The 26,296-nt window shown below is 35.8% G+C and overlaps 2 protein-coding genes and 1 long non-coding RNA gene across 3 annotated transcripts; all 3 read right to left on the bottom strand.

Moving 5' to 3' along the window:
* Positions 1-96: 96 nt before the first annotated feature.
* On the bottom strand, positions 97-24,891 carry LOC132682808 (uncharacterized). Its single transcript, XR_009611868.1, has 3 exons — positions 24,691-24,891; positions 19,235-19,363; positions 97-362 (listed from the first exon to the last, which is right to left on the bottom strand). It is a non-coding gene; the product is annotated as an uncharacterized LOC132682808 (long non-coding RNA).
* Positions 1,708-1,899, bottom strand: LOC132682807 (keratin-associated protein 19-7-like). Its single transcript, XM_060637991.1, has one exon. The coding sequence runs from the start codon at positions 1,897-1,899 to the stop codon at positions 1,708-1,710; it is 192 nt and encodes a 63-aa protein (XP_060493974.1).
* LOC132682806 (keratin-associated protein 19-4-like) lies at positions 5,982-6,426 on the bottom strand. Its single transcript, XM_060637989.3, has one exon. The coding sequence runs from the start codon at positions 6,389-6,391 to the stop codon at positions 6,200-6,202; it is 192 nt and encodes a 63-aa protein (XP_060493972.1). The 5' UTR covers positions 6,392-6,426; the 3' UTR covers positions 5,982-6,199.
* Positions 24,892-26,296: the final 1,405 nt, after the last annotated feature.

The following is a 26,296-nucleotide window of genomic DNA, read 5'->3' as shown; positions in this document are numbered from 1 at the left end:
ACTTTTCTGAGGGGTGTGTGTGTGTGTGTGTGTGTGTGTGTGTGTGTGTTTCTTTTTTTACTTGAAAGATAAGTTGCATGACCCTGCTGTCATTTAATGTCTTGATTTTGGCAACTTTATGACACTACTATTTGACTGAATCAAACATATTTGACCAATTTTGACACATTTAAACAAAATATCTTAATTTTATATTGTTCCCCGAACACATCATTTGATTTTAGGAAAAAACATTGGTATTTCCTTATAGCTTCTTCTTAATTCATCAGTAAAATGTCTCTCTTCCTGCCCATTTTCATCAGGGACAATTCAGATTCATAAGAAGGCTCTGTGGATTCAGCTGTGTTGAGCATCAGCTTGAGCTGAAAAATAAATTCGTTCAAAATTATGTCTGGTTGTTTGTTTCCCTTATTGGATTGAAAAAATTCTTTTTTTTTAAATTTTTTTAATGTTTTATTTATTTTTGAGACAGAGAGAGACAAAGCATGAGCAGGGGAGGGACAGAGAGAGAGGGAGACACAGAATCCGAAGCAGGCGCCAGGCTCTGAGCTGTCAGCACATAGCCGGAGGCGGGGCCCGAACTCAGGAACCGTGAGATCAAGACCTGAGCCAAAGTCAGTCTCTTAACCGACTGAGCCACCCAGGCGCCCCTGGATTGAAACAATTCTTATGTCTGGTCATGAAGATGCAATGAGAATATAGGAAAGCTAACTAAAAATTTTAGTTAACATATTTTGAGTTAAATGACCTCACAGGAAAAACCTTGCCCCAATTCATTACTGAGTTATAGATATCAGCTGCTTGATGCAAATGTCAAATGATATAATGTGCAAAATAATACGACACACGGGGTGAAATCGTTCAAAATACAAAAATTCTTGGAAAGGTGGTTTACTTTCATAATGAGCCTAGTGATATGGTTTGATCTATTATCATTTGATTATGCTTAAAATAAAACAACCAAATAAATTTCTAAATAAATGGAATTATTATGCATTGTACTAAATTGAAAAACGTGAGTTGAATAACCTAAAACACATATATTTGATAAATAGATATGCTGTTATCGACTTAAATCTAAATATTATCTAAGTAAAAGCAAGAGATTGAAAAATATTAAATTGCTAACCTTTTGCGACATTTTTTTTTCATTTTGGTCTAGAATTGTTAGTTTTTAAATTTAGCTGCATCCATGTTTGTGAAGTATATGAAAAAAAATTTTTTTTATTCTAAGCCAAGCTACCCTCATTGACAATTTAGTGCAACTGTCCTTTCAGTCAGTCCCCTCTGAATCTTAGAGATTCTCAATGTGCACAGCAGGTAAAATCCAGTTGTCAGGCTCTATCGTTTCACACTTAATCGGGTAACAGTCTACAGTCTACTGACATGTCTTATAGGGCTAAAAATTAAAACAGCACATCGCTTCCACATAACTGAGTTCCATGAACAAAACAAAACCATATTTTGTTTTCAAATTTAACATTTTATTAGCAGGTGAACAGATAATCCAATGCGTTATAAGAGCAAAACAGAAGAAGATTCTAGAGTTATGTTGAAGATGTAGGCATTAATTGAAAAATTCAAAATTCTGAGAAGCCAAGTACTTTCGTGCAAATAATCCCACCGTGATATTGGAAGTTCATATACTGAACATCAATTTGGGGAAGTCCCTTATAATTTCAGATGTTGGTTTACTGGCACAGTCGTTTAGTAGAAGCCAGAGAACCCATATCCTCCATAACACAGTGGGAGGCAGCAGCCATATCTGTGGCTTCTCCAGCTCCAGCCACAGCCCAGTCCAGGGAAACTTCCACATCCCCAGCCACAACCATAGCCCGGGCCCCCAAAGCCTCCGTAGCCGTAGCCCAGGCCTCCATAGTAGTTGCTGTGATGGTTCATGGTGTCGCGGGTGATGAGTTGTTTCTCTGTTCAATAGAAGATCTTGAGTGTGAATTTCAGCATGCGTAGAGCGATACTTACACGCCCTGAGCAGACCAGGTGATAAAAACACATGCTACCTAGTTTTGTGTCATTCTGTGTGTTACCTGTCTGACACGATCCTGACATGAAGAGGCCCTCGAACTCATCAAAGTGTTTGAGCTTGCATTGCTATGTAGTCATGGTGCCCCTTAAACATACTGCATCCTTTTTATGAGAAAGGATCGCTGCACTTTCAAAGTCTGAACATCCCAGGCTAAATAAAATTCCTCATAACCAGACATATTGCATAACACAGTTGCTAGTGTTGTGTTTTAAAATTAAGGATTGCATCATCTCTGGCTTTCCTTGAATTGTCGTTCTTCACTTATAATTAAATGAAAGAAATTGGTTAAATTCAATTCGGCACAATTTATTATATCCTTTTAAAGGCACCTAATACCTCATGGTAAAGTCTTTTTTCAAAGCCAAAGAAGAGAAACATTTGAAAGCCTGGGAGTATCCGTTCACCTGCTGTGAACATCAGTAGAGAAGTTCAGGAAAAAAAAAGTTGAAAGAGAGTCGTCTTCGTTCTATTATTTTATAACATGGAACATCATACAAAATATTCTCTTTTTTGATTTTGCATACTAGCTTAGAAAATCAGTATTTGGGTTAACAACATGAAGTAATATTATTCAAATGTTAAAGGCAAATCAGAGTAATCAAAATGTATTTCATAAGCAGCATTAAAAAAATAAATTCAAAATTCCTTCTTTTCACATCCCGAGCCCCTTTCTTGCATATCATCTACCCAAAAATATAGATTACATCTGCCTCTCTGCCTCATAGACACCTTTTCCTCCCTTTCCACTAATCTATTATTTACCCTCTTATTCAATCAATTTTCCAGTATCACTTGCCTCAGTTCCTCTCAATTCCCGCTAAGGTCTGAGCAGTGAAATAAGGAAACATATACAATTTATCTTAGGCTTCCCTCCATTTTTATCCAATTTTTACCTAAATTCTTCTATATATATCTTCACTCTTACTATAATAGTTTTGTCCTTGTATTCTCTTTGTGTGTTTATTTTTTTTCTATTTCAGAAAACAGCTAACTTGTATCTGCTAAGATATGAAATGCTTATTAAGATCTTAGATGCTGAGAAAAAAAATGCCTAATTCTCCATGAAATTCAGTAAGAGGCTGTTAACATTTAGAAGGTCTTCAGGGGCGCCTGGGTGGCTCAGTCGGTTGAGCAACCGACTTTGGCTCAGGTCTTGATCTCATGGTTCCTGAGTTTGGGCCCCACATTGGGCTCTGTGCTGACAGCTCAGAGCCTGGAGCCTGCTTCAGATTCTGTGTCTCCCTCTCTCTCTGCCCCTCCCCCCTACACACTCAGTCTCTCTCTGCCTCTCAAAAATAAAGAAAACTAATAAAAAAATTTTTAAAAAAAGAAGGTCTTCAGAATCTCCAAAAATATAGGTATAAAAGACAGAGTGGAGAAAGCATGAAGCGAAGCAAAAAGTCCTTCAGCTTACTTGGAGAACTGAATCACCTATGTGCAAGGCTGATTCAAATCCTGGTTGAGTCCTGCCAGATACGCTCTTCAACTGAGCATCTAAATTCTTTTTCACCTTTCGTGGCATCAAATGCACTGTTCAGCTTTTGTGGAGCTTATAAGCAATTATCAGATGATGCATTTTCCCAGCTGGACTTGTTGACTGCTGTGCAAATACTAGCAGGAAGTAGAAAATCAATGAGGAAGAGTCAAATGGATGAATGCACTCTAGGGTTCTTATAGGTAAGGATCATGCCTTCCGCAGACATGGGTATCTCTATGAATGTATCTGAGGATTTAAAGGAAGAACCGGCTCAAATAGTTTTCTTAGTTTAGAGAAGCTCATAAGCCATCATTTCATTTGATTTTTGTTGTTGTTGTTTAAAGCATATTGTAAAATACCCAAATCTTAACTGTACAAATTAGTGATATTTTGCTTTAATTCACAGACTACCTAGATCGATTACACCCAAGCTGCCCAGATTTTCTCTTGACCCACCAGTTAGTATTCCTGCCTAGAAGTTTGCCTGTTTTGGATGTCATATGAATGAAATCATAAAGTATACCAGCACTTTTCTCCCCTGAAATACTTTGTACATCACTGTATCTGTGAGATAGATGCATCTTTGTTGTTGCATGTAACGTTAGTTTTGTTGTTTTCATTGCTGCAAAGTAGCCCATTGTATAACTAGAGCACAATTTATTTACTATTTTGCTCCGGTAAATCTATATTTGAGTAGTTTCTCTTCCTTCCTTCCTCCCTTCCTCCCTTCCTTCCTCCCTTCCTTCCTTCCTTCCTTCCTTCTTTCCTTCCCTCCTTCCCTCCCTCCCTCCTTTCTTTCTTTCTTTCTTTCTTTCTTTCTTTCTTTCTTACTTTCTTTCATATGAATCAAGTCTCTATGTACCTTCTAATAGAGACCTTTTTTGTAGACCTAAGCATTCCTTTACTTTGGGTATACACAGGAAACACGTTGCCAATTTATACTATATATATTTAGCTTCAGTAGATTCTGCCCAAGATTTTCCAATACAGTTGCTAAATTTACTGTACCACCAGCAATCTATGACAGTCCCAGATTTTCCACATCCTTACCCACATTGACCGTTTCAGAGTCTTAATCTGATCATCCTTAGGGTCCATAGTGTTATCTGAATATTAGTTTAAATTGGTTTTGCTTGATCAATAATGACACTGGGAATTTAACATATCTTTACAAGCCACTTAGATATCCTTTCTTTTGAAATGCCTGTTCAGTATTTTGTCCATTTTTAACTGGGCTTATTTAATATTAATCTATTAATCAATATTTGATAATTGATTAGTGGGAACTCTTTACATTTTGGGGTAGTGGCATTTTATCAAACTTACACATTAAAATTATTTTCACCTGGTTTGTGGCTTGCATTTTTCTAGTTTACATTCTGTTTATAAAAGAACACAATGTTGTAATATAACGATGTCTAATTTAGTCATCGTTTTCTTTTATGTCTAATGCTTTGGGTTCCAATTACATTTTTTACTACATCACACATTGTTATTTAATTCTTTCTGTCTGCCTTCTTCAGAACTTGTTCCGTTTTCATTGATCATTCTAAACACGAAAAACAGTCAATAACTTGAATATCTCATTCTCATTAAGTCAAGCTGAGGCTATAAAATTACAAATAAATCAGACAGGTTTCAGTGTGTCAGACTTTGCCCATTTGACCCTGCCAGATGTGCATCAGTTGTGTGATGTGTTGTTCTCAACATAAGCAATAGCTTTTCCCTGGAAATAAAGATGTGCTGGAGAATTTCCCTAACTCCAGCAGAGACCCATAAAGGCAGTCATTTCAAATTCTAATAATATAATATTATACTAGGAATGTCAAATACCTGCTCCAAGCCATGGTATGGATTTTTCTTCTTTAGAACTACAGAAGGCCTTTGTTCAAATTCTGGAGAATTACTATTAACCATTAAGAAAATAGAATAGTTCTTGAACCCTGTCACGCTAAGTAGCATAGTCATCCAGTGGAGTCACCAAGCTATTACTTTCTCTGATCTGGCCAATCTAAAGCTAATATAATATGACTGAGTTGACTAAAAGGTTAGGTCTTACCATCTGAATCTGACTGAACAAATGTACTTTTGTGTTTAGCAAACAAGTCTGAGTCTTTCAAAATCCATCCTTAATATCAGAAATAGCGTTTGAACTTGACACTGCTTGCTAGTTAATTTTTTTCAGATCCAGATAAACCAGAAATTAATAGGTTCAAGATTCGAAATCAAAACTAACACCACTGAGCAAAATTAGGTGGCTATTGTGGAAAGCGGATTAATCCTCATAAACTCTGTGTTTATATTGCTATGATCATTGCAGGGACCGATAACCAGGAGTTTAGGACTGTTTCTCTGAAAGGACACAAGAAGAGAAGCATGCTGTGAAAGGGAAAATCAGAATTGAGTTAAATAAATAAATAAGATAAGCCATAGCTTCCATTTTAAGTGAGGATAATTTATTGCAAAGGAAACAGGGAAATTCCACAGTTACAAAAGTGAAAATAGGGGGCACCCGGAGCCATGAAGCAGGGAAAGAGAAGATGATAATTATTCCTAGACTCTAAGATGCTAAATCCGTTGATCTTGGCTTGGTCCCAGCTGATACTGTTTGGTTCGAATTTTGGTTGATTTGAGTTATGAACCTGTAGCCTCAGATGTTCGAATTCCAGGGCAGGGTCTCAGTAGAAGCTAGAGAACCCATATCCGCTGTAGCACAGTGGGCGGCAGGAGCCATGTCTGAGGCCTCCCCAGCCCCAGCCACAGCCCAGTCTGCGGAAGCTGCCACATCCCCAGCCAGAGCCCCAGCCCAGGCCACCGAAGCCTCCACAGCCGCAGCCCAGGCCTCCATAGTAGTTGCCGTAGTATCTCATGGTGTCAAGGGTGTTGAGTTGGGTTTGCTATTCAAGGCAAGATCCTGAGTGTGAATGTCAGCATGGATGGAGGGAGGCTTATATACCTTGGTCAGAGCATGTGATAAATCACGTGTGTACCCTCCTTTTGTGTCATTTTTCTAATTACCTCCCTGACAACAATGTATTCATTCATTGTCCCCTGACACAGGGAGAGGCCCTAACACTCAATTAAAATGTTTGAGATCGCTTTGGTGCCTCGTCAGGGTGGCCTCTAAATGTTATTGCATCACTTTATCAAATTATGTTCCATACTTCAGACATACGTAATTTTATTTGTCAATTATACCTCCAGAAAGCTGGCACAAAAAGTTATGGGATCATTTCATATGAAGTATCTTCAACAGCAAGATATATCAGACTCCAAATAGAATTCTTCATAGGTAGCATGCCAATCATATTTCATAGCGTTGTGTTTTTCATTGAAATATTTCTTCATGTCTGGTTTTCTTTAGATTGCTATGCTTCATCTCCAAATTACATCAAAGAAATGGGTCAAATTCAAAGCTCTACAATCTATCATATTCTTTCAAAGCATCTTATTCCTCAGTCTAAAAAAGTGAGGTATTTATCTCTTTCAGTGCTGAGGAATGTAAACATTTGAGAGCCAAGAACAATCAGTCTGACTGTTGTAATACCTGTAAGGAATTCTAGAAAAATAAAATAAATAAAGGATCTACTTTTTTTTCTGTAAGTTTTAGAACGCTGGCCATCACTGCTGACCTACTTTATAGTTCTCACATTTGAAAACTAAAAACCGTTTTTGCTTGCTACAATTGATGAATCATTAACTAAAATGCATAGTTTAAATTTCATTCTTTGTGTTGTACAGTTCCATGGGCTTTGGCAAGCGTGGGATAAAATTGTTCAGAAACCGAAGGCAAAACACGGTAATCAAAAATTTATTTCAGAGTAGCTTTAAAAGCTGATTAAAAGTTATCCTCCCAAATCCTAACCCTCTTCTCTTAGACATCTCTCCAAATTGCCTCCCAAAATACAGATTATATCTCCTCTCTATTTTTACATTCACTGTTTCCTCCCGTTGACTCGCCCATATATCTAACATACAATCTCCTTTTTTTAATTAATGCACTATTTTTAGTGCAGTTTTAAGTTTACAGAAATATTGAGCATGAAGTACAGAGTTTCTACAGTCTCCACACATTTCCCCCTATTATGAAACATCTTGAATTAGTATGGCGTGTTAATTACACTTAGTGAACCAATATTGGTATGTTATTATTAACTGAAATTTAAAGTCTAGGTTAGGGATCACTCCTTGTGTTACGCTATGCATGTCATGTCGCCACTGGCCCCATGCGGTAATTTCACTGCCTTAGCAATCCTCTGTGCCCCACCTATTTCTCCCTCCCTCCCCCAGACTCTTGCTGCCACTAATCTTGTTGTCTTCATAGCTTTTCCTTTGCCAGAATGTCATTGTTGGAGTCATATAGTATGTAGCTTTTTCACATGGACTTCCTTCACTTAGCAATAAGCTTTTATGATTCCTCCATACCCTTGTGGCTTGAAAGCTCATTTCTTTTTATCACTGGATAATATTGCATATTGTCTGGAGGTGCCACAATTTGTTTATCTCTTCCTCTACTGAGGGAGTGTTGATTGCTTTCAAGTTTGGGCAATTAAGAATAAAACTTCTATACACATTTTTGTTCAGGTCGTTTTGTGTGAACATAAGTTTTCAACTCATGTGGGTGAAGACGGGGAGAGTTAGTGCTGGATCTTATGCATAAGACTCTGTTTAGCTTTGTACAAAACTGCTAGACGGTCTTCCAAAGTGGCTGTACCATTTTGCATTTGATCAGCAATAAATGAGAGTTCCCGTTTCTCCACAACCATGCCAGCATTTTGTTGTCCGTGTTTTGATTTTAGCCATTCTAATAGGTATGTTACAACCTCTTTTAGAATATCATCCAGGTTCTGTCCCCCATTAACCATTAGGCTACCGTAGCTGCACAATATTGCAAAGTATGTAAAATTTCTCTTTGCCACCCATCATTCAGTCTATAGTCAGTCCCTTCTCTTCCTTCCTTTTGTATCTTTACTTTCAAAATAACAGTTTTCCATTTATGTGCCTTTTGCCTATTGTGTGTGTGTGTGTGTGTGTGTGTGTGTGTGTGTGTGTGTGTTTTCTTCTCAGGAAATACCATACTACACTCGACTAAGATGTCAAATGTATGTTGCTAAGATTTCACTATTTAAAAGATAATCCAAATCAAAGGGCTCAGTCAAATTCAATAAGATAACATTATACATTAGCAATGTCTTCAGAATCTCCAAAATGTAGATATAATGTTAAAGGATAAAAGGTAGAAGAAAGAAAATTGTGAGCAAAAGTTCCTTCTGTGGTGCCCTTAATTTTAGGCTTTGTCTTTAAGTTCTTGAGAATTTTATATGTCCTCAAATATAGTGCTCAGGTTTTCCTCATTTTATACGTAATTTTCAAATAATGCAATTTCCCAACTGGATTTGATTATGTCTCTTTAACATCTACTATGTAATAACAATTAAAAAAACAGGGGTGCCTGGGTGGCTCAGTTGGTTAAGCGTCTGACTTTGGCTGAAGTCATGATCTCACGGTCCATGAGTTTGAGCCCCGAGTCAGGTTCTGTGCTGACAGCTCAAAACCTGGAGCCTGCTTTGGATTCTGTGTCTCCGTTTCTCTCTCTGCCCCTTCCCTACTCTCTTTCTCTCTCTCAAAAATAAATACATGTTAAAATATTAACAAAAAATAATAATAAAAGTAAATAAATAAGTAAATGTTGGAAGAATGAATGAATTCTAAGGTCTGTAAAATTAAACACCATGTTTCTTACACGTATGGGTAACAACTCTCTGACTGCATCTTAACAATAGGGATTTAAAATAGGAATAAGTTCTGGGGCGCCTGAGTGGCTCAGTTGGTTAAGGGTCTGACTTCGGCTCGGGTCATGATCTCACAGTTCATGAGTTCAAGCCCCGCGTCAGGTTCTGTGCTGACAACTCAGAGCCTGGAGCCTGCTTCAGATTCCATCTCTCTCTGTCTCTCTCTGCTTGTCCCCCGCTCACCCTCTGTCTCTCTCTCAAAAATAAATAAGTACTAAAAAATTTGAGAAAAAAATAAAATAAAATAGGAATAATTTCAAACGGCATTCTGTCTTTAGAACAATGTATAACCATCCTTTCATTTGCATTGTTTTTCAAGCATAATAATGAATTATAAATTATATACAAATTTAGGCATAAAATCTAATGAATCCTTGGGGCACCTGGGTGGTTCAGTCGGTTAAACATCCAACTCTTGATTTCAGTTCAGGTCATGATCTCACAACATTCGTGAGTTGGAGTCCCGAATCAGGCTCTGCCCTGACAGGGTGGAGCTTGGTATTCTCTCTCTCCCTCTCTCTGCCCCTCCTCTGCTCTCTCTCTTTCTCTCTGTCTCCCTCTCTCTCTCAAAAATAAATAAACACTTAAAAATTTTGATGAATTATTGCAAATGTGCATACACTTCCTATATCAAGCATACCTTAATGCCTAAAATGTTTCTATTATTACTTTTTGGTCAATATCACACTATAAAAATAACCATCCTTCTAGATTTTGACAAGAGCTTCAGTAGATCTTATCAATAATTTCCCAAAACTGTTGTTAGGTTTATAGTCACACCAGCAATGTAAGATTTTTCAGTTGCTTTACATCTTTGGCAATACTTGTCAAGCTATTTAATTTGATCATTCTTGTGGGCATGTAATAATATCTGAGTATTGTTTTAATTTGTTTTTTTGATCTGACAATTAATAATATTGGGTGCCATTACGTATGCTTTTTGATCATTTAGATATCCTCTTTTGTGAAGTGTCTGTTCAAGTATTTTCTTCATTTTTAGTTCAGTTTATAATATTTTAGTGTTGACTTGTAAGAGCTCTTTGTAGACTTGAATACTGACATCTTGTCAGATCTATGTTCTGGAATATTTTCTTCCTGTATATACCTTATTTTTTTAACTTTAACATGATGTCTATATATGAAGAGAATTTCTTAATGTAATGGGTATGGTATGTTAACTTTTTTAAATGTTTATTTATTTTGAGAGAGAGGTTGTGTGAGCGGGGGAAGGGGCAGAGAGAGAGGGAGAGAGAGAATCCAAGCAGGCTCCATGCTGTCAGTGCAGAGCCAGATGCAAGGATCCGTCTCACAAACCACGAGATCATGACCTAAGCCAAAGTTGAGAGTTGGATGCTTAACCAGCTGAGCCACCCAGGAGCCCCTGATGCATTAATTTTTAAAAGTCTTATGTTTTATGCGTTTTCTTGTCTTAATTAAGAAAGTTTTGGCTGCCTCACACTTATTCTTTAATTCCTTTGCTCTCTTCAGAATTTGTTCCATTTTTATTGTTCATCCTAAAGTAAAAGACAGTTGTAATTTGAATATTTCATTCTCATGAAGTCATTGGAAGCCATAACAACACAAATAAATCAAACAAGCTTAATGCTGTCACACTCTGCCTATTGGATCAGATAGCTCTCTCAGTTGTGCAGCTGATGATCCTGTGATGAATTTCTTCTGGACCAAGTGACAGCTTTCCCTGGAAGGAAATGTGTTCTAAAGTTTTTCTCTTAATTCTAACACAAATCAATGCAATCTAACAATAAGAGGTATGCTAATATGCAAAAGCTGCATTATACTAACAGAGTTAGTTTCTCTGATTAGTTATTGATTTTTTTCTTTAGCTATATAAAGTTTTTTTCAGACTATGATATGATTATCCAGTTAGGGGGGGAATAGTTTCACGTGAAATTATGTTTCACTCAGTGAAACTAAAGCATACAGTCCTCCAATGGTGACCCTAAAATATATTTACCTTGATCTATACACAGTGACGCTCCAACACATCTCCTGAATTCACTGAAAGGATACAATCTGGCTGAGCAAATTCATCCATATATTCAGTAAACAAGTCTGAGATTTTCAAATGCATTATAATAAGTTTTTTAAGGAGAGTTTGGATTTTGCCCTATTACTAGTTGTTTTTACTTTGATACAGCTAAATTAGAAACTGATAGTTCAATCATATGATATTTGTGTTTCTGTGCCTGACTTATTTTGCTTAACATAATACAGTCTAGTTCCATCCACATGGCTGCAAATGGCAAGATTTCATTCCTTTTGACGGCTGAGTGACATTCCTTTGTATTTATATACTGCATTTTCTTTATCCTTTCATCAGTCAATGGACATTTGGGCCCTGATTTCACTCGTAAGTGGAATTTAAGAAACAAAATAGATGGACATAGGAGAAGGGAAGGAAAAATAAAAATGGCAAAACAGAGAGGGAAGTAAACCATAAGAGACTCTTAAACACAGAGAACAAACTGAGGGTTGCTGGAGGAGAAGTGGGTGGGGGGTTGGGCTAAATGGGTGATGGGCATTAAGGAGGACACTTGTTGGGATGAGCATTGGGTGTCATATGCAAGGGATGAACCACTGCGTTCTACTCCTAAAACCAATACTACACCGTATGTTAACTAACTTGAATTTAAATAAATAAATTTTAAAAAAGAGAAATTGGTAGTTCAAGATTCTACATCAGAAATTTACAAATCAAAATAAATGGGTGTGGTCAATCAGCTGTGATAATTAAGCTCTTTAAAGATGCATGACCAGAACAAGATGCTTTATTTGAGAGCCCTCGGGAAGGGAAGTATGCGATCTATGTGAGAGTAGGCACGGCAAAGTAGACTGCCTGGTGTTCAGTGACATTTGTTCTAGTCTTAGGTTCTATTTCTTATGCCATTCTTGATCCTTAGCAATCCATTTCACTTTTTGGAGTCCTTTCCCATCCAAGATGGCATTACGGTGAGCTTTTTAGGGATCCTACCAGCTTTAAAAATCTACTGGTTTTATTGAATTTGGTTAACTCAAACAAGGATATTCACTTTTTTTTACTACCTATATATATAAAATTGGAGAAGGGGGAGAGAAATGATGATATTATTATGTCTTTTTCATAGGCAAGTATTTATTTGAATTACTAACAAGAAATGTCTCACTCTTTGAAGGTCAACGTTACAAGACACTTGCTATAATGCATAAAGTTGAGGTCGGTCACAGCTTTACTACAGATTACTTTACAAGTGATGACAGTGATTTTTAAGTTTCCATGATGAATAACAAAATATTTCAAGGTGCAGAAAATATTGAAGAATAATACCTTGTCCCACCATGGAGGACCATGAGGAAAATAAGATAGAGCTCCACAAAAAAATGTTTATTTTCACTGTATATTTAAAGATATATTTTATTCTATCACTGTTTTTTTTTCTTATAACTAAAAGGGCTAAATAAAAATAAGTTAAACTAAACAAAAAACTAGTTATTTTTCACATCGGCCTTACTTTAGCCATGAAAATATGTAAAGTTAATAGTTCAGTACTAAGTTTAAGTACCAGTGTTGTCTAACTAAAAGCTTTGGATAAGATGTGGTGTAGTGTTACAAGGAAAAAATCCTCATTTCAACTGAGTATTATGGTTTGCACATATCTATCTAGCCATATCGAGCCATATGGGTAAAAGATGTATTATATATATAAGATATATAATACATATATTATATATCTTATATATATATTACATATATACATATATTACATATATTATATATATATAATATATCTTATAACTTGGGCTTTTCATGAAGTACTTTATTTCTTCATTGTCAATTGTGTGCAGTTACAAATAATCACCTTGATATTTTGAGCTCCATGTATTCTGTTTTAACTTAGGATAATTTATTGCAAAAGGAATAGAAAAATCCCACAGTTATGAAAGCACAAATAAAGGCCAGCAGGAGGCATGAAAGAGACCATTACAAAATGATAAACATTCCTAACATCATAGATGCTAAATGTTTTTGATCTTGGGTAAGTCCTAGATGATCTTGTTTGGTTTGGTGATTGTAGTCAAATTTGGATAGTCCTTCTATGGCCTCAGATGGTGGGCTCCGGGGCCAGGATTTTAGTAGAAACCAGACAATCCATATCCTCTGTAGCTTGATGCGGGGCAGCAGCCATATCTGTAGCCTCCCCTGGCTACATCCCCAGCCACAGCCACAGCCCAGCCCACTGAAGCCCTCACAGCGGCAGCCCAGGCCTCCATAGTAGCTCATGGCACCAGGGACGGTAAATTTGGTTTGTTGTTCAAGGCAAGATCCCGAGTGTGAATGTCGGCGTACCTAAAGGGGTGCTTATATACTCTGAGCAGAACATACGAAAAATCACACGTGTAACCTTCCTTTGTGTCTTGCTGTGTACTATCTGTAATATTATAGCTCACAATTCTTCCATCCCCTGACACACAGAGAGGCCCTGATTCTCATTAAAATACTTCCGCTTACTTAGCTTCTCATTTAGAATGTCCTTGAGCCTTGCTGTTTTGCTTTTATGGGAAGAAATGGCTGACTCCTCAAAATTTGTACATTCCCACCCCCAAATTGAATTACTTATCACCAGGTGCATTACATCATTCACATTTGATGTCATCCCTTTCGTAATTAAACATTTTGTCTGTTCTGTCATCTCCCAGATGGATGTATCCATCTTCAACTAAGTTCAGGGATATTTGTTCAATTTACGGCTGTTAAATCAATATTTTTCAAAAAGCAAATTTATTTATCAAGGCAAGCACTGAAGAAAGAGCCTCTGTACGGAAAACATTTTTAAAAAGAAGGTACATGTGGATTTTTAGCATTTTAATTATAATAATCTTTATAATATTTTTGGCTTTGAGCACTAGTTTCAGAACCTTTTGCTTGCAAAACATGGAACAATTAATTTCAGAAACTGAGGGCACAAAGTCCACCTCAAGTGCAGGCTTATCAGAGTAGAAGTTTAATTTCCATTTCAAATCCTAAAAATCCCCTCCGTAATTGATGCTTTTCAAAGCCTTACTAAAACTGTAGATTGCCTCTGCCTCTATGTTTTTGCACACACCAATCTCTTCCTTTCATTACCCTACTTTAGTAATTCATATATGATCTTTATTGCCCTTCTCATTTTAGCTTTTATTCTTCTTCCCTTCCTCTCAAAACCTACTAGGAACTACCAGTTAAAATCTTAAAGTTTACTATATTTCCCCCCCACCCCAGGCTTATATTGGCTTAGTCTAGTAAATAGTTCTTTTCATGTCCTTTTCACATCCTCCGTAATATCTTTCCCTTTGTTTATATGTCTATTATCTTTTTTTTTTATTTTTTTAAGTTTATTTATCCTGAGAGAGAGAGAATGAACAGGGAAGGGAAAGAAAGAGGGAGAGAGCATCCGAAGCAGGCTCCAGTCCGTCAGTGAGGAGCCCAACATGAAGCTTGATCTCACCAACCATGAGATCATGACCTGAGCTGAAACTAAGAGTCAGAAGCTTAACCAACTGAGCCACCCAGATGCCCTGTATAAGTCTATTCTTTACCCATTTATGCTCAGGCAATGTCTAACTACTTTGTACTACCTTGTAAATTGCTCATTAAGGTCTCATTTAAAAAATTAAAAAAAAAAAACCACAATAACTCAGGGCCTTCTGAACGCTAAAAGAGGATTTTAAGAATGAAGCTATCTTCAAAGTTTTCAAAGTGAAGACACAGTGGTGAAATGAAACAGAATACACTTAACTAATCTCCATGTAGCTCCTGTCTCTTGATTTTTTTTAATGTTTTTTAATTTATTTTTGAGACAGAGAGAGACAGAGGATGAGTGGGGGAGGGGGAGAGATGGAGAGGGAGACACAGAATCTGAAGCAGGCTCCAGGCCCTGAGCTGTCAGCACAGAGCCCAACGCGGGGCTCGAACTCACGGAGTGTGAGATCATGCCCTGAGCTGAAGTTGGACGCTTAACTGACTGAGCCACCCAGGCACCCCTCCTGTCTCTTGATTTGGGTAATATTTTTAATTTACATGATTTTGAGTAAGTGGTTGAATTTTTATGACATTCCAAGTATTTTATCAAAGGTGAATTTCCACAAATGAGTGTTTCAACCCTAAACAGCAGAATAGGGAATTAAACACCATTTATAGAACTCAGGAAGAAATTGTAAGTAAATTATAAGAAATTGATAATTAACTATCATGGTTACCACAATCTGTGCAACGCTCTGACTACACCTTAGCAAGCTACCTTTTGAAGGCCAAAATATGGTTCAATATGTCATAGCCCAACCTATCCCATGTCTCTTTTTTCCAAACATTGTTCCATTGTTTCTTATCCTAAACTAGAAACAGTCGATAAGCTGAATTTTTCATTCTAAGTCTTTTCAAACACATGGCATCACAAATAACTCAGACTGGATTAAATATATTACGTTGTGTCCATATAACTCAGCCACGTCACGCGAAAGTGATTAATGGCTAATTTTTGTTCATTTGGATTTGAAAGAGATGTATCCACCTAAGATAAGACACTAAACAAGATATAAATGAAAAACCTCACTAGTCAAATAAATAAAAGAAGTTCCAAGGAATAAAATGTGATAGTTTGACACAAGACCAATTTTACCGCTAATAAGCAGCAGGATATTGACACTCAAATATTGTAGTATTAGTATATTATATTAATTAATATTATATTTGTCTTGTTTTTTTACTAAGTGAAAAAAATAATAAAAACAAAAGTATCCATTGGAAAATGAAGAATATATATTCCTTTGTAGAAGTATTGATTTATGTTCAGTTGTTAGACACAATGTAGACGATTTTTTCTTCTTTTCACTTTTAGGAAGTTTCCTTTGAAATGGATGTTAAATAACACTATAATAATGGGTAGGAAAGAATGAAATGCATTTTCCCTTGGGATAAATAATAGTCTTTACATATATATAAAGGAAACTTTTGTTATAAATTCCAAAGGTTGTCCTGTAACTGAGACACAAATCAATAAAATATGAAAATGTAGGTCACAGAAATATACTATATTATACTAGGAATGTCACATAGATTTTTCTTCTCATTTTCATTATAATGATAATTATTTTTCTTTGTAACTTTGGAACACCTTCCTCAGGCTGTAAAGGTACTGACCTGTGTGAGAATAGAATCGTTTCAAATGAAATTTAGTTATATGAGTAAAAATTCTGTAAAGACATGACTAAAATGTATCTCCAACATCCTCTCCTGTGAAAGTACAACATTTGACAGGACAAGTGATAGGAGCTGGCTGATTTTATTTTTTTTCTCTCTTCAAGTTGCATAAACAAATCCAAATCTTTCTAATAAAAAGCCACGATCTTGAGAAATGAGTTTTAACACTGTTCATTCTTCATTTGCCTTGCAGTACAACCAAATTAGAAATTGAGAAGGCAATTATATACAATGAAATAAAATTTCCACAATAAAAATGTAAAAGAAAACACAATAAGAGGTAGTTAATCTAACAGAGGGAGCTATTTCCCACAAACTCAGTTATAAAATTGTAGCTGTTCATAGGGCAAGAAGTTTCCAGATGGTATTCAAATTTGTAAAAATACAATGAGAGTGAGTCAGCATGATGGGGCAGATCACCAGGATTCAGTGAACTGGTTTGTGATCTTGGTTCTGACAATTGTGGTATTGGTGACTCTAGGTTTCACTTAACCATCTGGAGTTTGGGCACCTGAACTATAAGGGGCAGCACAACATCTTTCAGTCTATGTCAGCTCTCACTTCTGCAGTGGCCCTTGTATTATTGGAGGTCACCAACTCAAACAGTAATAAAAGCTTTACTTGGTTCCATTACCTGAATATGCCATTCAAATTTGAAAAGGTAATATATTTCTATTACCTCTTTTATATACTCTATTATGTAAAATACCAACAATAAAATTCTTGCTTTTGGTGAGTGGTTATTGATTGGAAATCCACTTTTCAATCTTTTGGGGGCGCCTGGGCGGTTCAGTTGATTAAGCATCCGATTTTTGATTTTCGCTGAAGTCAGGGGATTCATTCAGCTCTACGTCATGCTCCACATTCCACAACATGGAATGTGACTGGGATTTCTCTCCCTCTCTCTCTCTGCTCCTCCCCACCCCTCAAAATAAAATAAATAAATAAAATAAAAATAAAAATAAAATAAACCCCTCAAAATAAATATGAATAAATAAATAAATAAATAAACATTTAGAAAAATCCTTTGGATGAGTGATGGCTCTAATCAAGTAAAGCTACAGAGTAATTTATTTTCTGGCTGTATATAGGTGTTTGCATTTCATATACAGTTGCAAAAGGCTTTAATGCCATGATAATGATGATGGCAAAAGTAGAAAAGAGTATCATTGCATGCTACAGAGGAACAGTGAGATAATAAAAATCTAAACCAATTAATATGCTTGATTCCACATATATTTTAATTAACTTATTTGAAATAGATTTATAAAATAACTGTCTATAAAATAACTTTTCATGAGAATGTCAAGTAGGGGAAATAGAGAAAAATACTATATATGATCAAGAAATTCATTTAAAACAAATGCTTTTCTTGCCTAGAAGTTCAGAGAAATATTTTGATCTATCACTCTTCTTTTCTTACCATAAAAAGCTAAATAAGGACAAATTTTCAAAGAAGGATAAATTTATTTATTTTGGACTGCATTGATAAATGGAATTGTACAAAATGTTAAACAATATAAATTCTTTTTTATTTATTACAATAAATACATAGTTCAAAATTGTTAGACTTGATTTTTTATTCTTATTGAATTTAAATCTAAGCATTATCTAATTAAAATAAAGACAAAATCAATGGATATTTGAGAACTTATTCATTTCAGTCTAAGTTGAATGTTCTTTTTATATGTCTGTGAAATATTTAATACAAAAGAAAGTACATTGAAACCTTTGAAAGTTGTGTAGTCTCTACGCTTAGTTACATGTATAATTGAAAATAAAGAATTAAACAAAAGCTGCATTTATGCTTCAAATTAAGAGACTTTATTAAAGAAATCAAGGAGACAGAGACAAATTTGTGTAATTATAAATCTACTGAAAACTTTAGGTGCTAATTATTTTGAATAAATGGACCCACGCAGTCTTCATTGATCCAGAGGTTGAAATCAGATTCAGCAAGTCCGCTCATGGAACAATATATAGATTCATGAAGAAGAATTTTAATAGAATCCAGAGAATCCATATCCCTCTAGCACAATGGGCAGTAGCAGACATATCTGTCGCCTCCCCAGCCACCGCCACAGCCCAGATCTCCAGAGTAGCTGCCATAATACCTTATGGTGTCAAGAGTTAAAGGCTTGGTTTGTTCTCGAATGTGTGCTTCTTGACTATGAATCTTCACATCTGCTCAGAGGCTTTTATGCCCTAAATTTTATGGATGTGGTAAATCATCCAAACACACCTCATTTTCCTTCCTCAGAAGAAATTTCATGAAACAAGTATTTTTGGCTCTTTTGTTTAATATGCATGGAATAATCTTCCATCCCGGTAAAAATTTTAAGTTGATCTTTAGCTCAGTTAGCTCAATTCCTTTTATTCAATTATGTTTATAATGAGAAATATTCATTTGCAACTTCAAAGACTATTCCTACATCAGGACTTGCATAAACTCCACCTCATTTAGATTTCTGAGGGTCTCTACAGCTCAGTCAAGTGACTATCTGACAGTTTCATCAAGATGACACTACTTTACCACATATGCTCTCTATTTTTTCATGGTGATGACCACATGTTATTATTTGAGCTACACAGGGCACTAATGTTATTCTTAAATCCATGCCCTATTTGAAACTGTAGTCACTTAGACATCAAATACCTAAAAATACTGAGATACAAACAAATTTTACCTGATTTTGTGTGGTTCAGGGCCAACATAGAACCAATTCTGTTGACAGTGTCTCATTAGACATATTCCTTAATTTTTAACACACGATAGTTAAAATCTTGTTGCTTCCTTAAAGAAGGCACGTCCAGACCTGAAAAAGGACAGAGAGAAGAGGAGAGAGAATATAACAAATAATGTTCCTTTTTTCTCTATGTTTAATTCTAGTCAAAACTGATGGAGCCTCAGTTTAAATAAATGTCAATAATCCTTTACAATTATGATCTGAAAGAGGTGCAGAAGGCATTCTGGCAATTTAGGTCTTCTTTCTGGGATCCAGGATTATAGTATTATGCTAGAATAAATACACAGCTCTATTGATCTTCTTGTGCAGGAAGTGAGAGGAGAAACAAAAATGTAGACAATGTGAGTCAGAGTGATTTCTCTCAGAGATTAATCTAAGGATATCTTTAACATTGTGTATGTGTTCTTAAAATTTGGATACTCATTTTAACTCCATCACCCCAAATGATGAGAAAATTAAAGAATTATTTGCTAATGGTTTCCACATAATACTAATTGGATATTTGATATTCTACTGCCTAATAGCCATGTTTCATTTTTTAAAACCTGTTATTTAATGACTAAGGGCATAGATAAAGTTCTTTTGAGAAGAGATTACCACATAGCTCTAAGATAATTATGATGATTTAAAAAGTCACAAGGGGCACCTGAGTGGCACAGTTGGTTGGGGGTTGGACTTCGGCTCGGGCCATGATCTCACGGTCCGTGGGTTCGAGCCCCACGTCAGGCTCTGTGCTGACAGCTCAGAGCCTGGAGGCTGCTTCAGATTCTGTGTCTCCCTCTCTCTCTGCCTGTCCCCTGCTTGTACTCTGTCTCTCTCTGTCAAAAATAAATAAACATTTAAATAAATAAATAAATAAATAAATAGTCACAAAATACTTAATGTCATTGCTTTGTTCTACGATTTAATTTTAAATTCTACTGAACTATATTAATATTATAGTTATATGTATATTGACCACTCAGTCAAAGCATTAGTGCTGGTTCCACCCCAGGCAGGAATAATTCAGTAGAAAATAAACTAACCTGATTTTCCAAAGACTTTCTCTTTTTTTTAATGTTTTTTTTAATTTATTTTTGAGAAACAAGGTGGGTAAGGACAGAGACAGAGGGATATAGAGGATCTGAAGCAGGCTCACGCTGCTGTCGAACTCATGAACTACAAGATCATGACCTGAGCCGAAGTCAGAGGTTTAACTGACCGAGCCACCCAGGTGCCCCTCCAAAGGCTTTCTTTATATCAAGACCGAAGTCAAATGCTCTGTACTAATTTCTGTACTGAAATATTCTTGTATTGCATAAAAGTCAACAATTTCTCAAATTAAAAGTTTACTAAAACTGACACAAGAAGAAATAAAAACCGTAATGACTATATCTCTTAAGGAAATAAATTCTGTATTACAAAGGGAAAAAAAAACAGACTTCTAACAAAGAAAACTCCAGATTCACATTGTTTTAGTGGTGAATTTCAGCAACTTCTCAAATAATGACAACTATTGAAGAAATAATATTAATTTTAGACTAATTCATTCAGAAGATAAATTCAATCTACAAATCTAGGATTCAGTTATATATGAAAATTTAGAAAATAAAGTACAAGAATATGATTAAGAATATCAGAAAAATAAAATACAGGTAATTTAAAGAAAGATGTGAAAGACTTAGTTTTTGATAGTTACAAATTAATGGTAGAAGCAATTACTAAAGATATGTATGTATAGATATAGATATAGATATAGATACACACACATTTAGATATATATAAAATGTTTATGTATGGACAATAGAAAGAATATCTCTGAAATTATATATTAAATAAGATCCTCATTGAAAGTCCAGTATGATGTATACATATTTACAAAAGATTCCAAAGTGTATAAGGAAATCCAAGAAACCTAGAATATCCAATGCAATCTTTAACAAGGAAAAAAAAAAAAGCTTTACATTGACTGATTTTAACACTTATTAAACTCAAATAATCAAGGAAGTGTAATATTGGTATGAGGATACACAAGTAAGTCAATGAAAAATGTTAGGGAGTCTGGAATCAGAGGTTTTTTTCCTACAAAGATCCCCCCCCCAAAAAAAAAAACAAAAAACTTTCATCACATGGTACTGAAATAATGGAATATTTATAGGGAATGAGAAGAAAATGATCTTAATTTCTGCCTCGTATACACAAAAATTAATTCAAATGTATGATAGGACTAAGCATAAAAACTAAAACTTTAAGGCTTCTAGAAATTTATTTGTTTGTTTTGTTTGAAGACATAGAAAGTACTAACTGTAAAAAAAGAAAAAAGAAAAGAAAAGAAAAAAACATTGTGAAGTGAAATACATCAACAGCAAGCCACAGATTGGAAAAAATAGTATAGCTATAGATATACAGCATAGATGATAAAGATAGGTATAGCTATAGAGACAGAGAATAGAAATGATAGAAATAGAGATATCTATCATATGTAAAGATCTCTTACAATTCAAATGTCTAAAGACAAATATACTCCCCACACCTGAGAACATTGAAAGGAAGATATACAAATAGTCAATAAACAAATACATTGTGTGGCATGATTAGTTATCAGAGTTATCAGGGAAACACAAATTAAAAACACAATTATATAACATTACTCACCCACTACATGTGCCAAGGTTAACAGAAAAAAATTGTGTTTTCTTACCCAATAGACTGTGATTTAGGTTAATTGTGATTTACAAAAAATTTAAGCTAATTTAAAAATGTTTCTAACTTTCATTAGTGTGACTTCTAATACAGTTTCCCATATAATGTCTCCATTGGAATTATCATCTTATGATAAATTCCCAAGAGAGTTTAAGCCTAAGGTTTTGGTACATAGTACCACACTTCAAAAAGTTCTGCTAGCATCCTTAATGTAAAGCAATTTTTAAAAGTGGAAATAGCCAATATTTGCGCGGGTGGGGGGGGGGAATGTCAGGCTCAAAAAGTTCTGGGTGATAAGCAGATTAAGTAGTCCTTACTCTGCAAATAACTCATGAGGCAGCTAGTAAAAAGACAATGGATAACAGGGTCTGTGTGATAGGATCGTTAGACTTCTTGGTCCAGTGGTTCACTATGAAATGCTCACGCAGCTCCTTGGTATCAGTTTCTCTCTGATGATCGAGAATACTGTGAATATAACCAGTGGCGAAGTGGCCAAATAAGTTAAAATTATAACGAAGACTCTTTACAACCAGAATCTTAGCCAAGGGGTTTTAGCACCCAAAATCACTGCCATAAATTAGAGTTTGCTCCAATACAAATGTTTATTAATAATTCAAAAAGCCATCTAAAGCATATTTACCATGTAATAAGCTCCTCCAGTGATCACTGACAAGACCACTTGGGACTGAAAAGTCTGCATTCTGACTCACAGACACAGAAGAAGGAAGAAAAATAACAAGCTGAGAAAGACCAGGAACTTCTCCCTCTCGAGCTAAATCTATATTTGGTTTTCAATGATTTAATAATGGAAATAAATGATATCCTCAGGAAAAGAAGCAGTTGCCTTCATTTGAAATATCATAAAACAAAGGGAAATTATTAAGATAAATGACTAAAGTTAAGACCATATTGTAATGCCACATTAAACACGTTTATTGGAAAATGATTATAGAGATCTCTCCCAGTGTAAAATACACTAAAGAAATTTCAGATGAAAAATGAGTGTCTTGAGAGTGAAAGGAGAAATAAGCGCTGTGGTAAAATATCCAATATTTATAGAATAAGTTTGAATTGCTACTGAACAGCTGTACATACACAGACAGCTCTTAAATCTTATGCCAACAAGTTTGTAAGCCTTCGATTCATCTTCTCTGCCTGATATAAGCTGGAAATAGATTTGGTAAAATTAAACATTTAAGAAGTTGGATTTTGTTGTTGGATCGTTCTGTCAAGTATCTTAGGTAGAAACCAAGTATCCAGCATCTTCCACAAAAAAAATTGGATGACAACATTTATATCCACAACCGCCCTTACCTTGTTTCCAAAAGCTGTCACGTCCAAGGTCATTGCAGCAGCCCTGACCATGGAAGCTGGGGTCAGTTACCTCATTGTGTAGAGTAGATGTTCAAAGACATTTAAACTTCTTCAGTGGTAACTGTGACAAGTCTAAGTATTCTATGTATAACATTTATATCAAAGGACATATGGATGAAAACCTCAGTAATTTGTTTTCTGTTATGGGAAAAGGGGGCCTCACATCTTTTAAAACTAGGATTTCTTGGGGCACCTGGGTGGCTCAGTCAGTTGAGTGTCCGACTTCAGCTCAGGTCATGATCTCACGGTCTGTGAGTTCGAGCCCCACGTCGGGCTCTGTGCTGACAGCTCAGAGCCTGGAACCTGCTTCGGATTCTGTGTCTCCCTCTCTCTCTCCCCCTCCCCTGCTCATGCTCTGTCTCTCTCTGTCTCAAAAATAAATAAAAACATTAAAAAAATTAAAAAAAAAAAAACAACTAGGATTCTTTGGTGGACTGGATCAATCAACATTTTCCAATTAGAGCTATTAGGTTTTGATCATGTTTACCACCTATTCACCTTCAGTATAGATTTTATTTTTTTGTGTGTTTTCGAGGGCTTCCATGTTTTTTAATAATATTGTATAGTTCTTTCTAACAAGATATCTTCAGTATATCTCAGAGAGCAGAGCAAGAATACCAGGCTGCTGGTAATACTGAATTTATGTATTGGGGAGAATTAGTGCTTGCCCTATGAATGATGTCATCACTGTGTTTTTAGGGAAAAATACCTAAAGATCCATTTAAATACCCATTTCAAACTCTGTCTCTACCTCTCATCTACCATTGACTTTTTCATGTTTTGTTTTAGATATTTGAGTCATCTATTAGTCATTTGTAAACATCAGCTAAGATCTGTTAACACTATATAGGCTTTATCTTTTTACCCATTGAATGCCTGGCACATAGAGTCTGTGTTCAATATCTTTCTGAGTGAATGTGCCTTCATTTGATTCAATTATATACACAAGTCTCCATCACCATGGTAGTGTATATGGCACTCTTAGAGGCAATGAGTTTCTGCTTTTTATTCAGAAGTTCACTAATGCCCACTTAGAAAAAGTCAAACTTCCTTCCTCTGGCATTGTAAGGATAACGGGTTTTCATCCAAATTCAAGCTGCTGTCCTCTTTCCTACTCATTAAACTTCAAACTGGGAGGGGGGGGCGGGGATCCTGAAAGAATGCTTCCTTGAATCTGTTAAGAGTATATACCAAAAACAGAATCTTTTAATGCCACAATTTTCCATTTACTCTTATTTTACCCAGGAAGAAGAAAGCATCACCTAAACCCCAATGCATTTGGTAAGAGTCTATATTACTATTACTTTTATCTAAATACATGGAAATGTTAGCACTCTTACCTTGTAGTTCTTTTAAAAGATTAAGTACCATCAGATTAGCAGGTCCAAATATTCCTTGGAGTACCTTGGCTCAATCATCTGAATGGGTCATGGATAAGGAAGCAATCGTGAGGGGAAAAAAATTCCCACCCTAGAACGGAAGTATTTTTTTTTCCCTGATCAGATATGTTCTTTACCAGTTTATCTTTAATCAGTTGGGGGTGGCGGGAGGAGAGGAGAATTTATGATGTCACAAAAGCATGGTTGAAATCAACCACGGAATCCACAGTCTTGCTGGTGATGCTATTGCCAGTCCCAGTTCTTGTAGAATGTCCCATCAAGGTTATGAAAGCCTTTGATAGAATGCAAGAAGAACATATTAGAAAACCCTTTGGAGTAAAGGATCTGGAGGTCAAGCTTTCTGTTTCTAGAGTCTAAAAACATCAATAGGTTTTTCAGTAGAAGTCAAATCCATATCTCCTCAGGGCAGAGCCAGGACCATAACCTCCATAGCTAGAGCCTAACAACAGATGGAACCAGGGGGGCTTCCACAAGCACAGCCAGAACCAGAATCCAGGCCACTGTTGTCAAAACTCAGGCCTCCACAGCAGCACACGGCATCAGGCCTTGTGGGTTTGGTTGAAGGTTGTTCAAGTTCCTCTGCATGTGAACGAACACCTGCAGAGAGGCTCATACCCTCCCTCAGCGGTACATGGGGCAAACCATGCTGATTTACTTCAAGTTTATTCAAAACCAAGACTGTTCTACTATAGAAATCCAATTAAAGTATTCTTTTCTTAATTAGAAAAGACCCAATTAAGGAAGCTTCAATTTTTAATTTGACTTTCCTGCTGAGCTTGCTTTCCACAAAACCTATTGCCCATAATGAGAAGAGTTCATGGGCCCTGCAAAGCCAACCTTGACTTAATCCTCCAAGAAGTCAACTCTAGGCCAGGCTTGAAGGCCTCAGGCAGCTCTCTGATGATGTCACCTGTGATAGTGTTTCCTTCAGTTCATTTCGTTGGCCACTTATTTTTCACCAAATTTAGTTGTATACATTATTTCTATCTCTTCACTATTAAGATATTTCTTATCTATTGCTCACTGAAGTTGCCATACTATAAAAAATTGTTATTAATTTAACATGACAATGATCGTTTAGTAGCACATATGTCTCTAAAAACTTTTTTTATGTTTATTTATTTTTGAGAAAGAGAGCGCACAAGCAGAGGAGGGGCAGAGAGAGAGAGAGAGAGAGACAGAGAATCCAAAGCAGGTTCCGTGCTGTCAGCCTAAAGCCTGACCTGATGCTCGAACTCATGAACCCTGAGATCATGACCTGAGCCAAAGTCAGATGCTCAACTGATTGAGCCACCCAGGCACCCCTAAGAAACATGTATTTAAAAACCTTTTGCCATTCAAATTTTGTAAACTATCTCATGTTAGATTTTACCACTTATCTCCTGAATCATGTTTTAATCTTTTGGTAACACAAAAGTATTTTAAAGGTGAAGATTTTGAGGTTGGCATTTTAGTAGGCAATCAACAAGACCGCTATTTAATATTTGTAATTTATGGTCCAGTAATAGCAAGAAATAATATATTTTCATACTCTTCTGTCAATATT

Source organism: Panthera onca, chromosome C2 (assembly GCF_046562875.1).
Source record: "Panthera onca isolate mPanOnc1 chromosome C2, mPanOnc1 haplotype 2, whole genome shotgun sequence".
NCBI lineage: Eukaryota > Metazoa > Chordata > Mammalia > Carnivora > Felidae > Panthera > Panthera onca.
Note: the sequence above shows the minus strand (reverse complement) of the source record. Positions and strands in the feature narration are given on the sequence as shown.